Source organism: Salvelinus fontinalis, chromosome 13, assembly GCF_029448725.1.
Source record: "Salvelinus fontinalis isolate EN_2023a chromosome 13, ASM2944872v1, whole genome shotgun sequence".
In the NCBI taxonomy this organism is placed as follows: domain Eukaryota; kingdom Metazoa; phylum Chordata; class Actinopteri; order Salmoniformes; family Salmonidae; genus Salvelinus; species Salvelinus fontinalis.
The window spans coordinates 21,873,880-21,901,207 of NC_074677.1; the positions used below are offsets into that span (position 1 = coordinate 21,873,880).

Genomic DNA, 27,328 nt, shown 5'->3' on the forward strand with positions numbered 1-27,328 from the left:
ACAAGTTGAATCAACAATACAAAATTGGGTTGAATTATTTATTCACTAAATACCTAACTAATCACACAGAATTACATATAGACAGAATGAATCATACCTTGATTACAAATGACGTCATAAAGGAAAACGTCCCTAGCGGGCGGAACAGATATGACAGCTGGTTACACAAAAGAAAAAGGGGGCTGGGTTTGAGTGAAAGAGCGTGAAGACTTGAGGAACAAAGGTACCAGCCATGCTATCGTAAATACAGTATCTTATGCATTCTAAATTACCGCCCATTTGGAAAAGGAAAAATCAATACATTTTTACTCTGAGCTGCGCTTCGGTAGGTTGGTGGTAGATGGAAGGCCGTTTTGCCCAACCGAGTCCTTTGTCCTTTGAAGAATGTCTCTGGTGGTAAATTGGATAAGTTGTAGTAACGTCGTTGTGTGGTAGACGGGATACTCTGCCTGTTCTTTCCTAGCCCACGTTTGCATCTGCTGTTGCTAACTCAACGGCGAGGAGGTATCACTTCTGTAGTGAATAAGAGTTCAACGTTCATACCATTCGCAAACAAAGCTCACGCTGAGGTTGGCTTAGTTCTGTAGTTGACATGTTAGTCCTTTTAACGCAAAAGGCTGCAGACCTCACGTACATGGAACAGGTGGTTATATTGTCGTCAAGGCTTTATATAGGAAGGGAGAGGAGGGCGTGTTGGAAAAGTTTTATAACCCATGTTTCTTCACAGGGGCGGGCCACTGATTGAGCAGAGCCCTAACCTTATGAAAACCAAAATCTCTCATTTGGAAGCTAAAATTACATTTCATCTCTTCAACAATAATTTTATATTCAAACATTTAAATTGAACAACAATTCCATGTGACTCCGATAACTACAATGTGCAGACTTTCCACTGTAGATTTTATGTCATTCTATCATTGATCAGAATGTCTCAGATGACAACCAACTGACATCATATTCATTAAGTACCACAGCATATGATCAATTGGTCAGATTACCAGAATATAGTTCATTTCCCCCCACCTTCTGATGTTCCCAGAATATCTATGTTAACCAAATGTCACATCAGTAGGGTAGAGAGAGGAAAAAGGGGGGAGAGGTATTTATGACCCCAGGCCAACGTCATGACATATACTACAGCATACTACACTAAATACTACAATATACTATATAGTAAATACTGCTACAGTAAAGTCCGCAAAAACACTACAGTATAGCATTTATACCATGGTCTACTCTATTATGTTTTTTATGTGGATGTGTTGTCATGCTAACAACAGAGACCAGTTTTGATTCTGACAGGAGGCATTTCCTTTCACCCCAGCACGGTTTGGGGAAACTTTTCTGCCTCTCTGCAGTCGCCTCAACAGCAGGGCTCTCTGTCTTTTTTCTGCCTCTCTGCAGTCGCCTCAACAGCAGGGCTCTCTGTCTTTTTTCTGCCTCTCTGCAGTCGCCTCAACAGCAGGGCTCTCTGTCTTTTTTCTGCCTCTCTGCAGTCGCCTCAACAGCAGGGCTCTCTGTCTTTTTTCTGCCTCTCTGCAGTCGCCTCAACAGCAGGGCTCTCTGTCTTTTTTCTGCCTCTGCAGTCGCCTCAACAGCAGGGCTCTCTGTCTTTTTTCTGCCTCTCTGCAGTCGCCTCAACAGCAGGGCTCTCTGTCTTTTTTCTGCCTCTGTAATCGCCTCAACAGCAGGGCTCTCTGTCTTTTTTCTGCCTCTCTGCAGTCGCCTCAACAGCAGGGCTCTCTGTCTTTTTTTTGCCTCTCTGCAGTCGCCTCAACAGCAGGGCTCTTTTTTTGATGCTGCTGATCCCTCTCTCTGTCTCTGGAAGCGCCTTTTCCTCACCTGCTTAGAGCTCGGATACAGCCATCTGTATCTGTCAGCATGCCATAAAGCAGAGGACTTGGTAAGCAGAGAGAGAGAAATACGGTGCTGCTGTTTCTGCCTTCCTGGCTGTACTTCCTGGTACTTCACTTTAGAGATGTTTTATTGCTATCAGATGTATTTGTTGTTGATTTCTGTGTCCTGCTGAGGAGGAGGTCATGCTATTGGCCAACAGGAACAAACCAACCTACATGGGGAGTTGACTTTGTTTGTTTTGTGACCCGCTCCAGCACTGTGTGTCTCATCTCTTTACCCCCTCACCCTTGCCACCCCTGCCTGGTATCGACGGTCTGACTCATGCCTCTGTCTGCCACCCAGCAGTGTGCAACACCAGGTGAGCTGACTGACTGACCTGCTTTCTCCAGATGCACTGTGGGGCTGTGGTCTCAGAGAGAGAGAGAGAGAGAGACTTCTACAGAGCTCCCAGATACAGACTGGCCACACTCACTGATGCCTCATGTATTCTGGCCCATTTCCACATACAGCTCCCCATTCTCCTCTCACACTGCTGGTGCTGCACCCGGCCCATAGCCTGGGCCACTCATCCATGCTAAAGAGGGATTTACACCCAGGGCCGACCAGGCCATGCATGGCAGACAGGCAGTCAGACAGCGTGGGCCCACAACATCATGTCAGATATGGGCTGTTGTGGGCTGTGATGAATCATAAACCTACAAGATTACAGGAAGGGTTAGAATGTGGGTCACTGGGTCAGGGGTGGGGGAGGGGGATAGCAGTCATGGAAAAGGGATTTGATGCTGATGGTGAAAGTGCATTTGGAGAGCGGTTGACACGCACTGAAACGGAATGTTGTGATGTGAATCATAGAGCGACCCTAATCTCCGGATTGACAGCTGAGAAGTGGTGAGTAATGAGGACTGGCTGGGAATGTGCATCATGTGAATCTCTCAATAAAGTTTGTTAAACATAAAGTTGTTTTACAAATGTAATGCCAATGTGTCTTCTTCTCCTCAGTCTGTCTCTCCACATAGTTAAACACTTTAACACAACGTCGCCTTCTAATCCTACCCCCGGTGTGGTCAATGTAGCTAAGATTAGTGTCCTGGCCGGTACACTCTCTGCTGATTTCCCCTAACAACTACACTTTGTCCTGATGAATCTGTATCTGGGAGCTCTGTAGGAGGCACTCCCTCTCTCTGTCTCTGTCTCTGTCTCTCTCTTGCTCTCTCTCTCTCTCTCTCTGTCTCTCTCTCTCTCTCGCGCTCGCTCTCGCTCTCTCTCAGACCACAGCCCTACCTGCCTGACTGCCGCTCTCTCTGATGTCAAATGAGCCTGTCTGCACAGATGACAGAGTTGCTGTGGAGAAACAACAGTCCCAGTCATTTCGCCTCATTCTCTACCTCTCTATGGAGGCTACTGCTGCTGCTTCTGTTGCTGTGAGAATACCAATTATAGTAATAGTGTGTCTGCAACACAATAAACACCAACGTCAGCTGGACTGTGTGTGTATGACACCTTGATTTAAAACCATTCTCGCAATGATCTAAAATTCAAACAAGTTTTGTCCTAGTTTTTAGATGCTGCCTCAACATATTGACCAAATTGTATGATTTATCACTCATTGATATTCCTGGCTCTGCCAAGCTGAGATGGAAAGGAGAGAGAAAATTGCCTTGTCGCCTGTTTAAACATCTGCCAGCATCTGCTAGGTGAACATAGTAGAATACAATATGCCTTGTGGTCCGTCAGCTCATCATTACATGACACAAAACCATTCAAATGTCTAACTTCCTCAGGGTTATTTGGGGTCATTGGTATGGATTTGTTATGCTTATACAGGGTGTGTGTGTGTGTGTGTGTGTGTGTGTGTGTGTGTGTGTGTGTGTGTGTGTGTGTGTGTGTGTGTGTGTGTGTGTGTGTGTGTGTGTGTGTGTGTGTGTGTGTGTGTGTGTGTGTGTGTGTGTGTGTGTGTGTGTGTGTGTGTGTGTGTGTGTGTGTGTGCTGGTGTCCAGTTCTGCTTGCTTTGTCAGCTGAAAACCGATACTTACAAAGAGAAAAAAATCCCATCTTTAGTTTCATCTGGATTTAGAGGATCAAAGCATGGCATGTACCCTTTTTAAAATAACATGACATTTATTTTATTTGACATATTTGCAATTTCTTTTCCGGTCCCCCACATATCTTGTAGACACTACTGATTGTGAGGAAAAATATAGTCAGTTACATATCGGGATATTATTTTTGACGATATATCACAATATTAGTTTTGACAATATTGCATTTGAATTTTTGCGCTACTTGGCTGTACTTGCATCAAAAAGCCAGTATTTTTACCTCATAGTTTGTTCTCAGTTTCTTTTTAAATAGGGAGCAAATGTGTTTTGAGCACCATAACTGATCAAAACTTGTTTTCTCATGGCTCTCTCTGGTCCCTCTGCAGCAGACATATAGTGAGCAACATGTTTGGAACATCAAAACGCAATAAAATCACAGTATAGAATCACACTACACGTATAGAATCACACTACACATATAGAATCACACTACACGTATAGAATCACACTACATATAGAATCACACTACATATAGAATCACACTACACATATAGAATCACACTACACATATAGAATTACTATACATACAGATTCACACTACACATATAGAATCACACTACACGTATAGAATCACACTTCATATAGAATCACACTACATATAGAATCACACTACACATATAGAATCACACTACACGTATAGAATCACACTACATACAGATTCACACTACACGTATAGAATCACACTACACATATAGAATCACACTTCATATAGAATCACACTACACATATAGAATCACACTACACATATAGAATCACACTACATATAGAATCACACTACACATATAGAATCACACTACACGTATAGAATCACACTACATACAGATTCACACTACACATATAGAATCACACTACACGTATAGAATCACACTACACGTATAGAATCACACTACACATATAGAATCACACTACACGTATAGAATCACACTACACATATAGAATCACACTACATACAGATTCACACTACACATATAGAATCACGCTACACATATAGAATCACGCTACACATATAGAATCACACTACACATATAGAATCACACTACACACAGAATCACACTACACATATAGAATCACACTATACATATAGAATCACACTACACATATAGAATCACACTACACATATAGAATCACACTACACATATAGAATCACACTACACATATAGAATCACGCTACACATATAGAATCACACTACACATATAGAATCACACTACACACAGAATCACACTACACATATAGAATCACACTATACATATAGAATCACACTACACATATAGAATCACACTACACATATAGAATCACACTACACATATAGAATCACACTACACATATAGAATCACACTACACGTATAGAATCACACTACACATATAGAATCACACTACATACAGATTCACACTACACATATAGAATCACGCTACACATATAGAATCACGCTACACATATAGAATCACACTACACATATAGAATCACACTACACACAGAATCACACTACACATATAGAATCACACTACACATATAGAATCACACTACACATATAGAATCACACTACACATATAGAATCACACTACACATATAGAATCACACTACATATAGAATCACACTACATATAGAATCACACTATACATACAGAATCACACTACACATATAGAATCACACTTCATATAGAATCACACTACATATAGAATCACACTACACATATAGAATCACACTACACATATAGAATTACTATACATATAGAATCACACTACATATAGAATCACACTACATATAGAATCACACTACACATATAGAATCACACTACACACATAGAATCACACCACATATAGAATCACACTAAACATATATAATTACTATACATATAGAATCACACTACATATAGAATCACACTAAACATATAGAATCACACTACATATAGATTCACACCACATATAGAATCACACTACACATATAGAATCACACTAAACATATATAATTACTATACATATAGGATCACACTACATATAGAATCACACTAAACATATAGAATCACACTACATATAGAATCACACTACATATAGAATCACACTAAACATATAGAATCACACTACATATAGAATCACACCACATATAGAATCACACTACATATAGAATCACACTACATATAGAATCACACTAAACATATAGAATCACACTACATATAGAATCACACCACATATAGAATCACACTACACATATAGAATCACACTACACATATAGAATCACACTACATATAGAATCACACTACACATATAGAATCACACTACACACATAGAATCACACTACACGTATAGAAATACTATACATATAGAATCACACTACATATAGAATTGCACTACACATATAGAATTTCTATACATATAGAATCACACTACATATAGAATCACACTACACATATAGAATCACACTACACTTATAGAATTGCTATACATATAGAATCACACTACATATAGAATCACACTAAACATATAGAATAACACTACACATATAGAATCACACTACATATAGAATCACACTAAACATATAGAATTGCTATAGATATAGAATTACTATACATATAGAATCACTCTACATATTGAATCGTGAGAATTGCAATACATATCGTATCGACACCTAAGTATAGTGATAATATTGTATTTTGAGGTCCCTGGCATTTCCCAGCCCTAGAAGACACTCAATGGATTGAAATGTAACTTTTTGTTATTGACTAATTCAAATGGTCTATGCGTAGAGATAATGATTACTGAGTATGCACTAATTTCCATTCTGGTTGGCTCAGTTGGTAGAGCATGGCACTTGCAGCACCCGAGTTGTGGGTTTGATTTCCACGGGGGACCAGTACAAATGAAAATGTATACACTCACTAATGTAAGTTGCTCTGAATAAGAGCGTCTGCAAAATAACTAAAAATGTAAATGTAAAATACTTGGAAGTGAGATACATTTATTTTTTTACTGGTGTAATAGCGCAGACTGTCCAGATGGGGGTGCTGTGGGGTAAGACTTAGCCCCCGAATGTTCTTTCTAGCAGCCTCAAGCAGACAGGTTGTATGGAACAGCTGGGTTTGACAAGAAAAGACAACATTAAAGGATAAGCTATGATATCTGTTTAACTTCTCCCCAGGGGCCCACACCCTGGAAGAGATGATTGTGATTTCTGTGTGCGTGCGTGCTTGTTTGCCTGCTTGCTTACCTGTGATGGGTACTAACTTCTAAACTTAACATGAATAAGGATATTTGATATTTTATCATATTAGAACTGAGAGAGAAAGGGGAAAGTTTACATTCTGTAACAACATGTTATTGTTCTACACCAGGTATGCTATGGAGAGGACAAGGGCCACAGTCTGGTTCAAGTCAACAGGACAGCCGTGAGTTGAGGAGGAGTGAGGAATTTTGGCCGAGGTCAGGTCAGGTGAAGTGAGAAAGAACAGGCATCACTAAAGTCCTGTCTAGCAACAGAGATGTATTGGCAGGCCAGATGTGTAAGGAGGAGACTCCGCATGGGAGGAAGGTATAAATATATGTGCTTGTGTAAATATGTCTTTGTCTTATGCAGCTGTGTGACCCAGTGGGTAAATAAACTTGGTTTGAGCTTCACTTAGTCCTCCGTGAGTTCTACTCTGTTTGTCAGAACCTAACACCTGCCTTCCTACATGTGTGTATTAGGTGGGGGTTTTGGTTGATACAAATATCTCTGTAAGAACCTCAATAATAATCTGTCACTGTGTATACAATGAGTCCAGCCCACAGAACGGCATCCAATTGGCTGTAGAGAAAGAGAATAAAAGGCTGTTGATGCAGTGAAATGAGCCTCGATCCAACTGGCACATCTGACCAGACAGGTAAACTCAAGGCTTCAGATGCAATTTAAACCTGACACTGAAGGGCACGAAGGTCATTGATGTGGCGCTGAGCTGTAAAAAGGTCCTACAAAGCTAATAAAGAAATATCTTTGTTTGATCGACTATGAGCCTGATGACATATTATTTCTGGCTTTACCTTATTGAAAATGCATGGACGCTCATATAAAGCATCTCCCAATGACAGTAGAGTAGAGCACCTTTGTTTGTTTAATGAGGAGCAGTGTCTGTGTCTTCTCCTGTTGCACTGACACAGTTGTCATGGTGATGGGATTATCATAGGGCGCAGGCAGAGTCAGCGGGAGGCGGAACACTGCCTGATCCCCAGCATGCCCTTAGCCCCCGCCAGGGAAACGTCCAGATATTTCTTCTGTCAGCAGTATCGGGGTAAAAACAACAGGTCTCTCGAGTGGCGCAGTGGTCTAAAATAAAAAAAATGAAAAACAGGTCTCTGTTTTCAGTGAGCTGGCCATATGGTGCTGCTATTAAGCTCCCTGTGCAGAAAGCTGAACCAGGCCTGCAGGCAGACAGACCAGGCAGACCAGGCAGGCAGACCAGGTAGGCAGGCAGACCAAGCAGGCAGGCAGACTAGGCAGGCAGACAGACCAGGCAGACAGACCAGGCAGGCAGACAGACCAAGCAGACATACCAGGCAGGTAGACAGACCAGTCAAACAGACAAGGTAGGCAGGCAGACAGACCAGGCAGACAGACCAGGCAGACAGACCAGGCAGGCAGACCGACCAGCAGCCAGACAGACTAAGCAGACAGACAGACCAGTCAAACAGACAAGGTAGGCAGGCAGACAGACCAGGCAGACAGACCAGGCAGACAGACCAGGCAGGCAGACCGACCAGCAGCCAGACAGACCAAGCAGACAGACAGACCAGGCCGGGAACCCGCTCATTCAGCACATTTACTGAAGAGAGGAGGAGCAGGAAGGAAAACGCTGTCTATTCTGAATGTTGTGTGGTGATCTTTCTGGTGCCCAGAGCTGCCAAGGCATCACCCAGGTGTGCGTTACACAGAGTGGAAGAGGAGAAGTCCAGTAGCTGTCAGACTCATGCTGGTTCCCAGACTTGCCCTCTACAAGATCATCAGCAGACTCCATCACCATCATCTATCGTCCTCTGACCAGCTCCCTCCACTCAAGCCATGAACTGACCCTCTCTGCAGAGGATGCAGCACTCAAGACTTGGCCTCTATTAGTTGACTCAGCCATGATATATCCACTGATGAAGTGCTTTGAGATGTCTATTATGAAACAAGTTTAATAAATTATTATTTATCTTAGTGTTGCTACTCTCTCTCTCTCTCTTTCTCTATCCCTCTGTCTCTCTCTTTATCCATCCCTCTATCTCTTTCTTTCTCTCTCTCTCTCTCTTTCTCTATCCCTCTGTCTCTCTCTGTCTCTCTCTTTATCCATCCCTCTATCTCTTTCTTTCTCACTCTCTCTCGCTCTCTTTCTCTCGCAGAGACACAAAAGTGGGCATACAACCACTGCATCATAATTTGATCCAACACTCTCAAAAATCTCAAGTATGTGCCTATCCTAATGCTTGAGTTCCCACGGACTTAGTGATGAGAACACTTCTATCCAGCACAGTACCACCATCGTTCCCCTCTGTGAGCTTCAGTAGGGATCCTGATTGAATATTTAGACAGCTAAGCCTGACGCTGCTCTATAGAATCATGTAGTAAGAGGGAATGACTGAATGGGAGAGAAACAGCTGTTTGGGCTGAGACACAGCACACCCTCTAAACCCTGATCTGTTTGGGCTGAGACACAGCATACCCTCTAAACCCTGTTCTGTTTGGGCTGAGACACAGCACACCCTCTAAACCCTGTTCTGTTTGGGCTGAGACACAGCACACCCTCTAAACCCTGTTCTGTTTGGACTGAGACACAGCACACCCTCTAAACCCTGTTCTGTTTGGGCTGAGACACAGCACACCCTCTAAACCCTGTTCTGTTTGGGCTGAGACACAGCACACCCTCTAAACCCTGATCTGTTTGGGCTGAGACACAGCACACCCTCTAAACCCTGTTCTGTTTGGGCTGAGACACAGCACACCCTCTAAACCCTGATCTGTTTGGGCTGAGACACAGCACACCCTCTAAACCCTGTTCTGTTTGGGCTGAGACACAGCACACCCTCTAAACCCTGTTCTGTTTGGGCTGAGACACAGCACACCCTCTAAACCCTGATCTGTTTGGGCTGAGACACAGCACACCCTCTAAACCCTGATCTGTTTGGGCTGAGACACAGCACACCCTCTAAACCCTGTTCTGTTTGGGCTGAGACACAGCACACCCTCTAAACCCTGTTCTGTTTGGGCTGAGACACAGCACACCCTCTAAACCCTGTTCTGTTTGGGCTGAGACACAGCACACCCTCTAAACCCTGTTCTGTTTGGGCTGAGACACAGCACACCCTCTAAACTCTGTTCTGTTTGGGCTGAGACACAGCACACCCTCTAAACCCTGATCTGTTTGGGCTGAGACACAGCACACCCTCTAAACCCTGATCTGTTTGGGCTGAGACACAGCACACCCTCTAAACCCTGTTCTGTTTGGACTGAGACACAGCACACCCTCTAAACCCTGTTCTGTTTGGACTGAGACACAGCACACCCTCTAAACCCTGTTCTGTTTGGGCTGAGACACAGCACACCCTCTAAACCCTGATCTGCTTGGACTGAGACACAGCACACCCTCTAAACCCTGTTCTGTTTGGGCTGAGACACAGCACACCCTCTAAACCCTGTTCTGTTTGGACTGAGACACAGCACACCCTCTAAACCCTGTTCTGTTTGGACTGAGACACAGCACACCCTCTAAACCCTGTTCTGTTTGGGCTGAGACACAGCACACCCTCTAAACCCTGTTCTGTTTGGACTGAGACACAGCACACCCTCTAAACCCTGTTCTGTTTGGGCTGAGACACAGCACACCCTCTAAACCCTGTTCTGTTTGGGCTGAGACACAGCACACCCTCTAAACCCTGATCTGTTTGGGCTGAGACACAGCACACCCTCTAAACCCTGATCTGTTTGGGCTGAGACACAGCACACCCTCTAAACCCTGATCTGTTTGGGCTGAGACACAGCACACCCTCTAAACCCTGATCTGTTTGGGCTGAGACACAGCACACCCTCTAAACCCTGTTCTGTTTGGACTGAGACACAGCACACCCTCTAAACCCTGTTCTGTTTGGACTGAGACACAGCACACCCTCTAAACCCTGTTCTGTTTGGGCTGAGACACAGCACACCCTCTAAGGCAAATGGAGAGAGTAGTTGTACCTGCAGGCAACAGAGTTTACGCAGTGTGTTGCCATCTAGATGTCAGTAGAACTGCGCTGGGCTCTTCAGACATGATGTATTGTGTACATTCTATTTGGGAGCCTCTGTGTTCTGTGTTCAGTGTTCTGTGTTCTGTGTTCAGTGTTCTGTGCTGCATTTGGAGGGGAGCCACACTGTCTGCTGGGTGTCTAGGGAGCTGCCTGTGCATGGCTTGTTCCAAGTCTTTTACTAGTCCTCCTGGGTCCTCCCGAATCCTGCTCACAGGTGATAGACATCTCTGTCACAGGTTCACCAGCACTGTCATATGTGGTATGATTTCAGACACAGGCCTGGACAGTATAGGAATAATTAATGTCTTTGCAAGACAGGTTGAATTAGATGTCACATAAAATAGATTCACCTCGCCACACTAGGCCGTCAGTAGGCCCATCTTACATGTATTGATTTGAGAAACAGAACAGTTTTTCCCCTGGTTCACAGCTGATGCACAGGAGCTTTTTCATTAGAGATCAAATGCAGTGTATAAAGTCTATCTGGTCTACTTATAGACAACAGTCTCTGGTAGTATCTGGTCTACTTATAGACAACAGTCTCTGGTAGTATCTGGTCTACTAGACAACAGTCTCTGGTAGTATCTGGTCTTCTTATAGACAACAGTCTCTGGTAGTATCTGGTCTACTTATAGACAACAGTCTCTGGTAGTATCTGGTCTACTTATAGACAGCAGTCTCTGGTAGTATCTGGTCTTCTTATAGACAACAGTCTCTGGTAGTATCTGGTCTTCTTATAGACAACAGTCTCTGGTAGTATCTGGTCTACTTATAGACAACAGTCTCTGGTAGTATCTGGTCTACTTATAGACAACAGTCTCTGGTAGTATCTGGTCTACTAGACAACAGTCTCTGGTAGTATCAGTATCTGGTCTACTTATAGACAACAGTCTCTGGTAGTATCTGGTCTACTTATAGACAGCAGTCTCTGGTAGTATCTGGTCTACTTATAGACAACAGTCTCTGGTAGTATCTGGTCTACTTATAGACAACAGTCTCAGGTAGTATCTGGTCTACTTATAGACAACAGTCTCTGGTAAGGCGGTGGCCCGTTCCTGTAGGTTCATGCTCTACAACATCCGCAGAGTACGACCCTGCCTCACACAGGAAGCGGCGCAGGTCCTAATCCAGGCACTTGTCATCTCCCGTCTGGATTACTGCAACTCGCTGTTGGCTGGGCTCCCTGCCTGTGCCATTAAACCCCTACAACTCATCCAGAACGCCGCAGCCCGTCTGGTGTTCAACCTTCCCAAGTTCTCTCACGTCACCCCGCTCCTCCGCTCTCTCCACTGGCTTCCAGTTGAAGCTCGCATCCGCTACAAGACCATGGTGCTTGCCTACGGAGCTGTGAGGGGAACGGCACCTCAGTACCTTCAGGCTCTGATCAGGCCCTACACCCAAACAAGGGCACTGCGTTCATCCACCTCTGGCCTGCTCGCCTCCCTACCTCTGAGGAAGTACAGTTCCCACTCAGCCCAGTCAAAACTGTTCGCTGCTCTGGCACCCCAATGGTGGAACAAACTCCCTCACGACGCCAGGACAGCGGAGTCAATCACCACCTTCCGGAGACACCTGAAACCCCACCTCTTCAAGGAATACCTAGGATAGGATAAAGCAATCCTTCTGCCCCCCCCCCCCCCCCTAAAAGATTTAGATGCACTATTGTAAAGTGGCTGTTCCACTGGATGTCATAAGGTGAATGCACCAATTTGTAAGTCGCTCTGGATAAGAGCGTCTGCTAAATGACTTAAATGTAAATGTAAATGTAGTATCTGGTCTACTTATAGACAGCAGTCTCTGGTAGTATCTGGTCTACTTATAGACAGCTGTCACGATCGTGTGGAGGATTGACGGACCAAAACGCAGCTTTAGGAAAATAAGCCATCTTCTTTTATTTTTTAAAGATGACGAAAAATAAACACGAAACACTTAATACAAACTAACAAAACAACAAACGATCGTGAAGCTAATAAACGTTGTGCACTTACACACACAGGCTACAAACGTTCTGACATAGACAATTACCCACAACCAATGAGAGCCTATGGCTACCCTAAATAAGGCTCCCAATCAGAGACAACCGAAATCAGCTGTCTCTAATTGGGAACTCATTCAGGTAACCATAGACTCTCCTAGACCACTAAACATACATAGACAACACTAGACACATGTACTCCACACAAACCCATATACTATACAACAACCCCTTTACCATAAAAAACACCCAAAACCAACAAAACACAAACATTCCCCATGTCACACCCTGACCTAACTAAAATAATAAAGAAAACAAAGAATACTAAGGCCAGGGCGTGACATAAACCCCCCTTAAGGTGCGAACTCCGGGCGCACCATTACACAGTCTAGGGGAGGGTCTGGGTGGGCTTCCATCCACGGTGGCGGCTCCGGCTCTGGTCGTGGTCCCCACGTCACCACAGTCCCTAACCACCTCCTTAGCTTCCTCAAAATGACCCCTCTCCACATTAACCCCATTGCATTAAGGGGCAGTTCCGGACTAAGGGGCAGCTCCGGACTAAGGGGCAGTACCAGGGTAAGGGGCAGTACCAGGGTAAGGGGCAGTTCCGAACTAAGGGGCAGTACCAGGGTAAGGGACAGCCCCAGGATAAGGGGCAGCACCAGGATAAGGGGCAGCTCCGGACTGAGGAACGGCAGCTCCGGACTGAGGGACTGCAGCTCCGGACTGAGGGACGGCCGATGGCTGGCTGACGGATCTGGCTGCTCATGGCTAGCTGACGGATCTGGCTGCTCATGGCTAGCTGACGGATCTGGCTGCTCATGGCTAGCTGACGGATCTGGCTGCTCATGGCTAGCTGACGGATCTGGCTGCTCATGGCTAGCTGACGGATCTGGCTGCTCAAGGCTAGCTGACGGATCTGGCTGCTCATGGCTAGCTGACGGATCTGGCTGCTCATGGCTAGCTGACGGATCTGGCTGCTCATGGCTAGCTGACGGATCTGGCTGCTCATGGCTGGCTGACGGATCTGGCTGCTCATGGCTGGCTGACGGATCTGGCTGCTCATGGCTGGCTGACGGATCTGGCTGCTCATGGCTGGCTGACGGATCTGGCTGCTCATGGCTGGCTGACGGATCTGGCTGCTCATGGCTGGCTGACGGATCTGGCTGCTCATGGCTGGCTGACGGATCTGGCTGCTCATGGCTAGCTGACGGATCTGGCTGCTCATGGCTGGCTGACTGATCTGGCAGATCCTGTCTGGTTGGCGGCTCTGGCAGATCCTGTCTGGTTGGCGGCTCTGGCAGCTCCTGTCTGGTTGGCGGCTCTGGCAGCTCCTGTCTGACGGACGGCTCTAACGGCTCCTGTCTGGCTGGCGGCTCTAGCGGCTCCTGTCTGGCGGACGGCTCAGTAGGCTCATGGCAGACGGGCGGCTTTGCAGGCTCATGGCAGACGGGCGGCTTTGCAGGCTCATTGCAGATGGATGGCTCAGATGGCGCTGGGGAGACGGATGGCTCAGATGGCGCTGGGGAGACGGATGGCTCAGATGGCGCTGGGGAGACGGATGGCTCAGATGGCGCTGGGGAGACGGGCAGTTCAGTCATCGCTGTGCAGACGGCAGACTCCTGCCGGCTGAGGCGCACTGTAGGCCTGGTGCGTGGTGCCGGGACTGGTGGCACCGGGCTGGGGACACGCATCTCAGGGCTAGTGCGGGGAGAAGGAACAGGGCATACTGGACCCTGGAGACGCACATTAGGCCTAGTGCGTGGTGCCGGCACTGGTGGTATCGGGCAGGGAACACGCATCTCAGGGCTAGTGCGGGGAGAAGGAACAGGGCATACTGGACCCTGGAGACGCACATTAGGCCTAGTGCGTGGTGCCGGAACTGGTGGTACCGGGCTAGGGACACGCATCTCAAGGCTAGTGCGGGGAGCAACAACAGGGCACACTGGACTCTCAAGGCGTACTATAGGCCTTGTGCGTGGTACCGGTACTGGTGGGACCGGGCTGAGGACCCGCACATCAGGGCGAGTACGGGGAGAAGGAACAGTGCGTACAGGACTCTGGAGACACACAGAGGGCTTGGTGCGTGGTGTAGGCACTGGTGGTAATGTGCTGGAGACACGCACCACAGGGCTAGTACGTGGAGGAAGAACAGGGCTCTGGAGACACCCAGGAAGCTTGATGCGTGGTGTAGGCACTGGTGGTAATGGGCTGGAAACACGCACCTCAAAGCTAGTGCGGGGAGCAGGAACAGTGCGTAAAGGGCTCTGGGGACGCACCTTAGACCTAGTGCTTGGTGCCGGAACTAGTGGTACAGGGCTGGGGACATGCATCTCAGGATGAGTGCAAAAAGTAGGAACAGGACACACCGGGTTGTGAAGGTGTACTGGAGACCTGGTGTGTATAGCCGGCATCAAATGTTCCGGAACTTTAACACAAGTTTCAGGCTGAGTACGAGGAACTGACACAGGTGGCATCGGACAGCTAATACGCTCCTCAGGGAGAATGCATTGCATACTCTGCCAAACCAACAGCTCTCTCTCTTCACTCTCCTCCAATTTCGTCAACAACTCTTCGAATGTCTCATAATCTCCCCTTCGTTCACTCTCCTCCAATCTGTCCAATAACTCCTCGACCCACTCAGACTCACCCCTCAACTTCGCCGACTGCTCCAAGTGCCCCCCTCCAAAAATTTTTTTGTGCTGTCTCTTGGGCTTCCTCCCGTGTCGCCGTGCTGCCTCCATCTCTGCCTTGGGGCAGTGATATTCCCCTGGCTGTGACCAGGGTCCTCTCCCGTCTAGAATTTCCTCCCACGTCCAGGAGTCTTGACATTGCTGCTGTTGCTTTGTTTTCCGCTGCTTGGTCCGATGGTGAGTAGTTCTGTCACGATCGTGTGGAGGATTGACGGACCAAAACGCAGCTTTAGGAAAATAAGCCATCTTCTTTTATTTTTTAAAGATGACGAAAAATAAACACGAAACACTTAATACAAACTAACAAAACAACAAACGATCGTGAAGCTAATAAACGTTGTGCACTTACACACACAGGCTACAAACGTTCTGACATAGACAATTACCCACAACCAATGAGAGCCTATGGCTACCCTAAATAAGGCTCCCAATCAGAGACAACCGAAATCAGCTGTCTCTAATTGGGAACTCATTCAGGTAACCATAGACTCTCCTAGACCACTAAACATACATAGACAACACTAGACACATGTACTCCACACAAACCCATATACTATACAACAACCCCTTTACCATAAAAAACACCCAAAACCAACAAAACACAAACATTCCCCATGTCACACCCTGACCTAACTAAAATAATAAAGAAAACAAAGAATACTAAGGCCAGGGCGTGACAACAGTAGTCTCTGGTAGTATCTGGTCTACTTATAGACAACAGTCTCTGGTAGTATCTGGTCTACTTATAGACAGCAGTCTCTGGTAGTATCTGGTCTACTTATAGACAACAGTCTCTGGTAGTATCTGGTCTACTGCCAGTCCTTTTCATTTGGTTCTTTCACAGAGAGGGCTCATTTCCTCAGAGATTGATCAAAAACACATGAAACAAAAGGTTAAGTCATGCAGTGAAATTGTCTTTGTTCAGAAATGTTTACCTGAAATTGATTGCTGCCTTTAAGTAATCTTTTGTTAAGGTTTTTAAACTACTTTGCATTTCTCCTTTTTGTGCACAACAGGAAGTATGTGTCATTTCACTATGAATTAATGATTTAATGCGAGTCAAGGACCTGTTTTTCTATCTAAGGATTAGGCTTTGGCTATTGATTTGTGGCTTGCATGGAACTAGAAATAAAGAGAACAAAGGGTAGGATAGGAAAGCATTAATGAAGTGTAGAAATGAACTGGTCATGTGACATCTGTCAATGAGTCAAATGTATTGATGAATGTTGCATCTGGCGAGATAGGCAGAGATTAAAGAGCGAGAGAGGACCGTGGGACGGGTCACTCTGTCATCATCTGATCTGGCCTGGATGAATCACAGATATAGGGCCTCTTTCTCACGAGGACAGTTATTTCCCCAGGTCTTTGCTGTAAATGACAATGTATTCCCAGTCAACTCAACTGGTAAAATAAGAAAGAAATAAAATACAATTAAAATGACACACAACCCACTATACAGGAGTAGGCTATAGGGAAAAGACAAATCCTTTGAGCCATACATGTGAAATGCATGCTGGTATTATTATGACTTGGCATGGTCATAAATAATGTCTGAATTATTTTACATTTTATCTTCTTGATTTAGTATCCAGCATGTACAGTTGGCCCACACAAAATGGTGTTTGACAGCAATATCAAAAACCCAAACCATGTTAGTGTATGTTGTATGTGATTCTGCAATGTTATTGTTGCTGTTTTCATGGATCCCAGCCCAGGACTAAAACAATGATTGTCACTGGGGACTAGTAAAACTACACATTTCACTGCATCTATCCGGTGTATGTGACAATAAAACATAACATTTTATTAGTATTTCTTAGGTTTCTTAAAATAAACTAGACACATTCTGTAAGTAATATGGCATCCTATTTTACAACTGTTGAAAGAGACAGAGAATGTTTCTATTGGTATTATATCATGTAGATTCCCTGTCAACAACACAGCATTCATCATCATCATCGTTCAGAAGAGAATTCAGGTCTAGATATTCTGCCTTCTCTTTTGCATGATGAGAGAGAGAGAGAGAGAGAGAGAGAGAGAGAGAGAGAGAGAGAGAGAGAGAGAGAGAGAGAGAGAGAGAGAGAGAGAGAGAGAGAGAGAGAGAGAGAGAGAGAGAGAGAGAGAGAGAGAGGGAGAGAGAGAGGAGAGAGAGAGAGAGAGAGAGAGAGAGAGAGAGGAGAGAGAGAGAGAGAGAGAGAGAGAGAGAGAGAGAGAGAGAGAGAGAGAGAGAGAGAGAGAGAGAGAGAGAGAGAGAGAGAGAGAGAGAGAGTATTCAGACCCTTTACTCAGTACTTTGTTGAAGCACCTTTGGCAGCGATTACAGCCTCGACTCTTCTTGGGTATGACGCTACAAGCTTGGCACATCTGTATTTGGGGAGTTTCTCCCATTCTTCTCTGCAGATCCTCTCAAGCTCTGGCAGGTTGGATGGGGAGCGTCGCTGCACAGCTATTTTTAGGACTCTCCAGAGATGTTCGATCAGGTTCAAGTTTGGGCTCTGGCTGGGCCATTCAAGGACATTCAGAGACTTGTCCCGAAGCCACTCTTGCGTTGTCTTGGCTGTGCGCTTGTCCTGTTGGAAGGTGAACCTTCACTCTGGAGCAGGTTTTCATCAAGGATCTCTCTGTACTTTGCTCCATTCATCTTTCCCTCGATCCTGACTAGTCTGCCAGTCCTTGCTGCTGAAAAACATCCCCACAGCATGATGCTGCCACCACCATGCTTCACCGTTGGGATGGTGCAAGGTTTCCTCCAGATGTGACACTTGGCATTCAGGCCAAATAGTTCAATTTTGGTTTCATCAGACTAGATATTCTTGTTTCTAGTGGTCTGAGAGTCATTTAGGTGCCTTTTGGCAAACTCCAAGCATCTGTCATGTGCCTTTTGCTGAGGAGTGGCTTCCGTCTGGCCACTCTACTATAAAGGCCTGATTTGGTGGAGTGCTGCAGAGATGGCTGTCCTTCTGGAAGGTTCTCCCATTTCCACAGAAGAACTCTGGAGCTCTGACAGAACTCCAGAGGTCTCCCCAAACTGCTCAGTTTGGCCAGGCCGCCAGCTCTAGGAAGAGTCTAGGTGATTCCAAACGTCTTCCATTTAAGAATGATGGAGGCCACTGTGTTCTAGGGGACCTTCATTGTTGCAGAAATGTTTTGGTACCCTTCCCCAGATCTGTGCTTTGACACAATCCTGTCTCGGAGCTCTACAGATAAGTCCCTCGACCTCATGGCTTGGTTTTTGCTCTGACATGCACTGTCAACTGTGGGACCTTATAGACAGGTGTGTGCCTTTCCAAATCATGTCCAACCAATTGAGTTTACAACAGGTGGACTCCAATCAAGTTGTAGAAACATCTCAAGGATGATCAATGGAAACAGGATGCACCTGAGATCAATTACAATTTTAGCAAAGGGTCTGAATGCTCATGTAAATAAGGTATTTCAGTTTTTTGCTCTGGCCCAATCCATCGGTTTCCGGCACCAATCAGATCCAGACTCGTTGCGGAGAAGAAAGGAATGTCCGTGAGCGTGGCGTAGCGTTTTGCCGGAGCAAGGCAGGCTCTTCTTCCCATCCTCCTCTTCCTCTCCTCTATTTTACTCTACCTTGCAGCTCCGGTCCCAACCCCCTCCTGCCTCAAATAGACGAGTTGGCTATCTTCCTTACAGCAGTTTGTGGAGCATATTGAGGTGTCTAGTGGCAAAACTGATTTTCTAAATCATTCCCCTCTCGTTGCTAATTCAACTGCTATTAAAACATTCTCCACAAGCGAACCTCTGAGACCTCACCACCTGAAGAGAATACATCTCCAATAGTACCCTTATAATCATTCTATACTTTTACCATTCTTTTCTTCAGAATAGGTCTGTGTCTGAGCAGCTACACTTTTAGAAAAAAGGGTTCCAAAAGGGTACTTCGCCTGTCCCCATAGGAGAACCCTTTGAAGACCCATTTTTGGTTCCAGGTAGAACCCTTTCAGGTTCCAAGTAGAACCCTTCAAACAGAGGGTTTTACATGAAACCCCTACATGAAACCAAAAAGGGTTCTGCCAGGAACCAAAAAGGGTTCTCCTACATTTAAGGTTCTAGATAGCAACTTGTGTACACAAAACAGTCCTGTTTCCCAGTTATTCAGGAGGGCAGTTGTGACAGTTCTGCAGTCAGTCATGTCTTGTTGTATCACATTGTTCTATACAATACAATGACTCTGTTAGCTGATCCCAGGTCAGAGTCCTATGTGGACAGCCAAATAACCCTGTACTACTGTATTAGCCCAGTCTTATGAGCAGGGTGGATGGCTAGTAAGCATAGCACTGCACAGCTAAGCCTGTGAAGCTGTGGACCTAGCTACTTCCAGTGGTTGAGCAGAGCACACTGACTGGGGTGGTGGCTCTGGGCTCAGGTTTGGATGGAGGAGGGCCAGGCAATGGAGAGATGGAGAGAGAGAGAGAGAGAGAAGGGGGGATGGGAGAGAGGAAACACAACAGACCAGGATTATTCCCCATAGCCACTGCAGCAGCAGCCAGGAGTGAGGAGGGCACAGGGGGCAGGTTGAACGACAGAGACAATTTGGAGGCAGACTCTGGCCATGCATGTTCTCTGTGGAGGACAACACTGTGTGTTCTCATCAGGCTCCATCCCCCAGGCCATGTAATTATGACACCACCTACAAGAGAGATTGTGTGTTAAAATAAAGCCATTACTGTCTGGGTGTTTCTGATGCTCAGTGCTTGAAGCAGGTGTCCCATTATAATAGAATGTGCTGGAATACTCTGCATTATACACTCCAATGACTGATGTAATGATGATTCTGAGATCACACTTAGGTGTGCACCCACACACACACACACACACACACACACACACACACACACACACACACACACACACACACACACACACTAGGCCTGGGAATTGCCAGGGACCTCACGAGACGATATCACTATACTTAGGTGCCGATACGACATGTATTGTGATCCTATATGTAATGTGATCCTATATGTAGTGTGATCCTATATGTATTGTGATTCTATATGTAGTGTGATCCTATATGTAGTGTGATTCTATATGTAGTGTGATCCTATATGTAGTGTGATTCTATATGTAGTGTGATTCTATATGTAGTGTGATCCTATATGTAGTGTGATTTTACATGTAGTGTGATCCTATATGTAGTGTGATTCTATATGTAGTGTGATTCTATATGTAGTGTGATCCTATATGTAGTGTGATTCTATATGTAGTGTGATTCTATATGTGTGGTGTGATTCTATATGTAGTGTGATCCTATATGTAGTGTGATTCTATATGTAGTGTGATCCTATATGTAGTGTGATTCTATATGTAGTGTATGATTCTATATGTAGTGTGATCCTATATGTAGTGTGATTCTATATGTAGTGTGATCCTATATGTAGTGTGATCCTATATGTAGTGTGATTCTATATGTAGTGTGATCCTATATGTAGTGTGATCCTATATGTAGTGTGATTCTATATGTAGTGTGATCCTATATGTAGTGTGATTCTATATGTAGTGTGATTCTATATGTAGTGTGATTCTATATGTAGTGTGATCCTATATGTAGTGTGATTCTATATGTAGTGTGATTCTATATGTAATGTGATTCTATATGTAGTGTGATTCTATATGTAGTGTGACCCTATATGTAGTGTGATCCTATATGTAGTGTGATTCTATATGTAGTGTATGATTCTATATGTAATGTGATTCTATATGTAGTGTGATCCTATATGTAATGTGATCCTATATGTAGTGTGATTCTATATGTGTAGTGTGATCCTATATGTAGTGTGATTCTATATGTAGTGTATGATTCTATATGTAATGTGATTCTATATGTAGTGTGATTCTATATGTAATGTGATTCTATATGTAGTGTGATTCTATATGTAATGTGATTCTATATGTAATGTGATTCTATATGTAATGTGATTCTATATGTGGTGTGATTCTATATGTAATGTGATTCTATATGAAGTGTATGATTCTATATGTAATGTGATTCTATATGTAATGTGATTCTATATGTAATGTGATTCTATATGTAGTGTCATTTCTTACAGTTGAAGTCGGAAGTTTACATACATACATTAAACTCAGTTTTTCATTCCTGACATTTAATCCTAGTAAAAATTCCCTGTCTTAGATCAGTTAGGATCACCACTTTATTTTAAGAATGTGAAATGTCAGAATAATAGTAGAGAGAATGATTTATTTCAGCTTGTATTTCTGATTATATATGTATAGTGATTCTATATGTAGTGTGATTCTATACGTGTAGTGTGATTCTATACGTGTAGTGTGATTCTATACTGTGATTTTATTGCGTTTTGATGTTCCAAACATGTTGCTCACTATATGCCTGCTGCAGAGGGACCAGAGAGAGCCATGAGAAAAATAGTTTTGTTCAGCCATGGTCCTTAAAACAAATTACCTCCCTATTTAAAAAGAAACAGAGAACAAACTATGAAGGGAAAATACTGCCGTTTGGATGCAAGTACAGCTGACTACCGCAAAAAATAATATTGCGATATTGTCAAAATAATATGATATATCATTAAAAATAAAATCCGGATATGTAACCGTATCCATTTTTTCCCCCCATCACACACACACACACACACACACACACACACACACACACACACACACACACACACACACACACACACACACACACACACACACACACACACACACACACACACACACACACACACACACACACACACACACACACACACAGGTAGAGGTTTCAGTCAACAGACTGCTGCTGTGGTTGTGTGTTCTGGAAGCTGAAGGTTTCATTAGATCAGTCAGATTGTTGATCTCAGTCTGGGCTCCTTCAAAGCTTTTTCCACCCCCTACAGTATAAGCCCCTTAGACCATTGTGTGTGTGTGTGTGTGTGTGTGTGTGTGTGTGTGTGTGTGTGTGTGTGTGTGTGTGTGTGTGTGTGTGTGTGTGTGTGTGTGTGTGTGTGTGTGTGTGTGTGTGTGTGTGTGTGTGTGTGTGTGTGTGTGTGTGTGTGTCAGAGCTTTTGTTGGTGCGCGATGCTGTGTGTCTGTCTGTCAGAAGACGCAGTAAAGAGTCATTTAGTTCACAGCCCTATAGTACCGCTGTTCCATCCTCCTTCCCCAGGACAGCAATGAGCTCTGCTTGTTAATGTCATCCATCAGAAGGCTTCTCTTAATGCAGTCTCTCAGTCTCTCAGTTTTTCAGTCTCTCTGTCTCCCAGTCTCTGTCTCCCAGTCTCTCAGTCTCTCAGTCTTTCAGTCTCCCAGTCTCTCAGTCTCCCAGTCTCCCAGTCTCCCAGTCTCCAAGTCTCCCAGTCTCCCAGTCTCTCAGTCTCCCAGTCTCCCAGTCTCTCAGTCTCCCAGTCTCTCAGTCTCTCAGTCTCTCAGTCTCCCAGTCTCCCAGTCTCCCAGTCTCCCAGTCTCTCAGTCTCCCAGTCTCTCAGTCTCTCAGTCTCCCAGTCTCCCAGTCTCCCAGTCTCCCAGTCTCTCAGTCTCCCAGTCTCTCAGTCTCCCAGTCTCTGTCTCCCAGTCTCTCAGTCTCCCAGTCTCTCAGTCTCCCAGTCTCTCAGTCTCCCAGTCTCTCTGTCTCCCAGTCTCTCAGTCTCCCAGTCTCTCAGTCTCCCAGTCTCTCAGTCTCCCAGTCTCTCAGTCTCCCAGTCTCCCACTTATAGAGCACATCACTGTGTGGTGATTCTGGAAATCAATGCCTTTTTAATTCCCTCTTCCTTTCCATATACGCTTCAGCGCCTAAATAGAATGATCATAATAGTTTGTTAAGCCCAGCATGAAGGCAAAGACAGATTCTATGCCATTTAGAGTGAATGTGAATACAGATGATTCATGGGCTGGTGAGGACTATCTCCTAAAAGGATTAGGGGTTGAGGGTATAGGTTTGTCATGGTGAGGGGACAATCAGATTGGGATATTCAACTGGTCACAGGTTTTTGGCGTGGATGGAACTTCTATTCATTGTATGCATGAGTGACCCTCATTATTGGGGGATGTAGATAATGTAGGTGATTTATTCCCACCTAGCTGAAGGGTAGTGGGCTGTTAAATAACCTTTGCTATAGCAGAATGTTTCAACATGTCGGGGCAGGATTGGCAGGGGAACATCTCAGACAGACACCCACCCTCACCACCATGTCCAAATTCAACCCGGGGAAATGTAATTGGAAATTGGGTTTGTGAAAGAACACAAATGAGAAAACACACAGACACACACACTTTTTGGGGCAACAATTATCAGGAAGGATTAGGAAGCTATCCTTTTTTTGGGTGATGTTTTTGGAGATCAAATTGAGCAAATCTGTTGAAGTTTGACCACCATGTCCCCCTGATATGAAGGGTGCACACTGTCCCCGCATGTTTGCAAATATCACTGTGATGCTGACGCAGGTCGACAGAGGCAACCTGTCGGGGAGGAGCCAATAATGCTAGTGGAGCAGTTGCAACAGCAGGCAGCAGTGGAGCACAGGGAGCCAAGATGGCGTCGCTGTGAGAGGGAGTGACTGACAGACAGAGAGAGAACCTTGCAGGCAGCAGTGGAGCACAGGGAGCCAAGATGGCGTCGCTGTGAGAGGGAGTGACTGACAGACAGAGAGAGAACCTTGCAGGGAGCACAGGGAGCCAAGATGGCGTCGCTGTGAGAGGGAGTGACTGACAGACAGAGAGAGAACCTTGCAGGGAGCAGTGGGAGCCAAGATGGCGTCGCTGTGAGAGGGAGTGACTAACAGAGAGAGGCCCTTGCAGGCAGCAGTGGAGCACAGGGTGCCAAGGTGGCATCGTTGTGAGAGGGAGTGACTGACAGACAGAGAGAGAACCTTGCAGGCAGCAGTGGAGCACAGGGAGCCAAGATGGCGTCGCTGTGAGAGGGAGTGACTGACAGACAGAGAGAGAACCTTGCAGGGAGCACTGGGAGCCAAGATGGCGTCGCTGTGAGAGGGAGTGACTGACAGACAGAGAGAGAACCTTGCAGGGAGCACTGGGAGCCAATATGGCGTCGCTGTGAGAGGGAGTGACTGACAGACAGAGAGAGAACCTTGCAGGGAGCACTGGGAGCCAATATGGCGTTGCTGTGAGAGGGAGTGACTGACAGACAGAGAGAGAACCTTGCAGGGAGCACTGGGAGCCAAGATGGCGTCGCTGTGAGAGGGTGTGACTGACAGACAGAGAGAGAACCTTGCAGGGAGCACAGGGAGCCAAGATGGTGTCGCTGTGAGAAGGAGTGACTGACAGACAGAGAGAGAACCTTGCAGGGAGCACTGGGAGCCAAGATGGCGTCGCTGTGAGAGGGTGTGACTGACAGACAGAGAGGCCCTTGCAGGCAGCAGTGGAGCACAGGGTGCCAAGGTGGCATCGTTGTGAGAGGGAGTGACTGACAGACAGAAAGACCCTTGCAGGCAGCAGTGGAGCACCCGGTGCGGTTTGGCGGCAAAGTCACACGTCGAGGCGAAACCGGGTGATCCTAGACGACAAGAGGAAACTGACCCTGCTATGCAAGCGGACTGAGGCAAAATAATGACCTGCTCACACACCCTTCTCTGCCTGCACTGATTTATGGCGCATCTGGCAATGGAGAGGAAAATGCGCAGCTATAATCTTTCTGTTGGTTTTATAGTTCGTTTTCTCACACTTTAATCTGAGCGCCATCGTGCCTGTCATCCAACGCCACACCTTCCAACGTCTCGAAAGGGACAGGCATTTCCCTCCTATCACATTGATACGAACGGTGAGGTTTCTGCCTCTTTTTCACGTTCTTATTTCTGGAAAGGGTCGAATCATGACGAACAGCGTGCAGCTCGCGCCGACCCTGTGCTGAAGCGATGTTTCGGGACCATGGATACCTGTTTCTCTGTTTCTGGTTTACTAAATAAAAGCACAAATGGATGAAGAAATCGACACCCGCAAAATCAACAACAGCTTCCTCCGGGACCACAACTATGCAACTGAAGGTATCTATCCATATTGAATTAATACATATATCGCTTTAAAGAAAATGTAGGCTATAGAATGCGAACCGGTGTTCCACCGCCGGCATGTAGCTTATCATCGGAATTTTTCAAATGTAGTACACCGTTTTGGGGGTGCTGTGCATGGCTTTTTAGGGACAACTGGTGTGTTACTGACTTGTCATATGGTTGAAATGACAAGAACATTTGGTTAGTACTAATTACTGTAGGCCTGCAGTCTCTTTCTCAGAAAATAGAGTAGAATAGAAGGAATGGCTGTCTTGCATTAACCTGTACTGTAGTGTGTCAGTGGTGTGGCATTATCGAGATGTTCAGATATTAGAGAATGCACAATGCAGTCATGGATATGTTCATTTCTATCTATTCGGAATAAGTCACAGAAGCTACGCACATCCAGCTGCTTTAGAAGCGCGGGTCTTTAAGTCCAGAGTGGAGTCGGTGACACAATTCCCACAGGGAAATAGGCTAATCCTTCTGGTCAACTACACAACAGCAGATCACAAACAGTATTAGGATGACCATTTCATATCAACCACACGAGGAAATATTGATCGATACGCAATAATTCATTTAGAGAGTGAGATTTCTTATTATTATTAGTAATAGTATCAGCATTTTAATCGGTAAACATTGTCTATAAACTATTGGGATTCCACCTGCTTTCGTAATGGTATGCTGTGTTTGTAGCAGTGGAGCAACTCCTTGCGTGTGCAGTAACAGATTTATGGGCCGAGTTTTGCAGGCGTCAGAGTAGTGCAGGTTACAACAAAGTATTTCAAGATGGAACATGAGACAATCCGATTTTTGCTTTTCAGAATTCAACTTTAGTTTTCTAAACATTTTGTCTTTTTTTTATGTCAATCCTGAAATATGCAAGATAGCACAAAGAGAATGTTGGTCATTCCCATTTTGATTTCCATCTTGCACATGGCTTTAATCGATTGATTCAGGGCTATATCAACAGAAAGCAGATAAATCATACTGAGCAGCCCAGCCAGTGAGATGAGAAACGAGAGAGCTGAAATACCCATAAAAGCTGAACCAGCAGACAGGCAGATGCCACTGGCTTCATACAGCTACGACACATAACACCAGATGAACTCTCATTTCTCTCGCCCAGTCTCTCCCCTCAGTAGTCAACCTCGTCGCTAAACTGCCTAGCTACTGCAATTTCCAGGAGGGTTTAACCTGTGCCCTTCTTTCCTACTGAAAGCGTTGTTGCATTGTCTCTGACACGGGTGCTTTAGGGCATTTCCACGTTAAAAGCCACATAAGCTCTAACACATGAAGTTCATAGTAGAACATCACATTTGATGTCAAATGAAAACGAAGTGTCTATAAAACACATTTACATTTTAGTCATTTAGCAGACGCTCTTATCTCTTACAGTAGTGACATCGATCAGAAAAGTCTTACAAGATTTTAGAAATACATCAAAACACAATAATGTTGAATACCCCTGCCATCTTATATAA

At 45.2% G+C, this 27,328-nt stretch overlaps 1 protein-coding gene across 2 annotated transcripts in view; it reads left to right on the top strand.

Annotated features, from left to right (window-relative positions):
• Window positions 1-27,328, top strand: part of LOC129868253 (serine/threonine-protein phosphatase 2A 55 kDa regulatory subunit B beta isoform) — a 160,184-nt gene that overhangs the window by 36,171 nt on the left and 96,685 nt on the right. The window contains exon 1 of one of the 2 annotated variants that reach the window (XM_055942058.1): window positions 25,046-25,835. The exons of the other annotated variant lie outside the window; for it this stretch is intronic. Coding sequence (XP_055798033.1) covers window positions 25,766-25,835 — 70 coding nt within the window. The 5' untranslated portion in view covers window positions 25,046-25,765. Of the gene's footprint in view, window positions 1-25,045; window positions 25,836-27,328 lie in introns of those variants that run through there. 2 annotated transcript variants of the gene reach the window in all.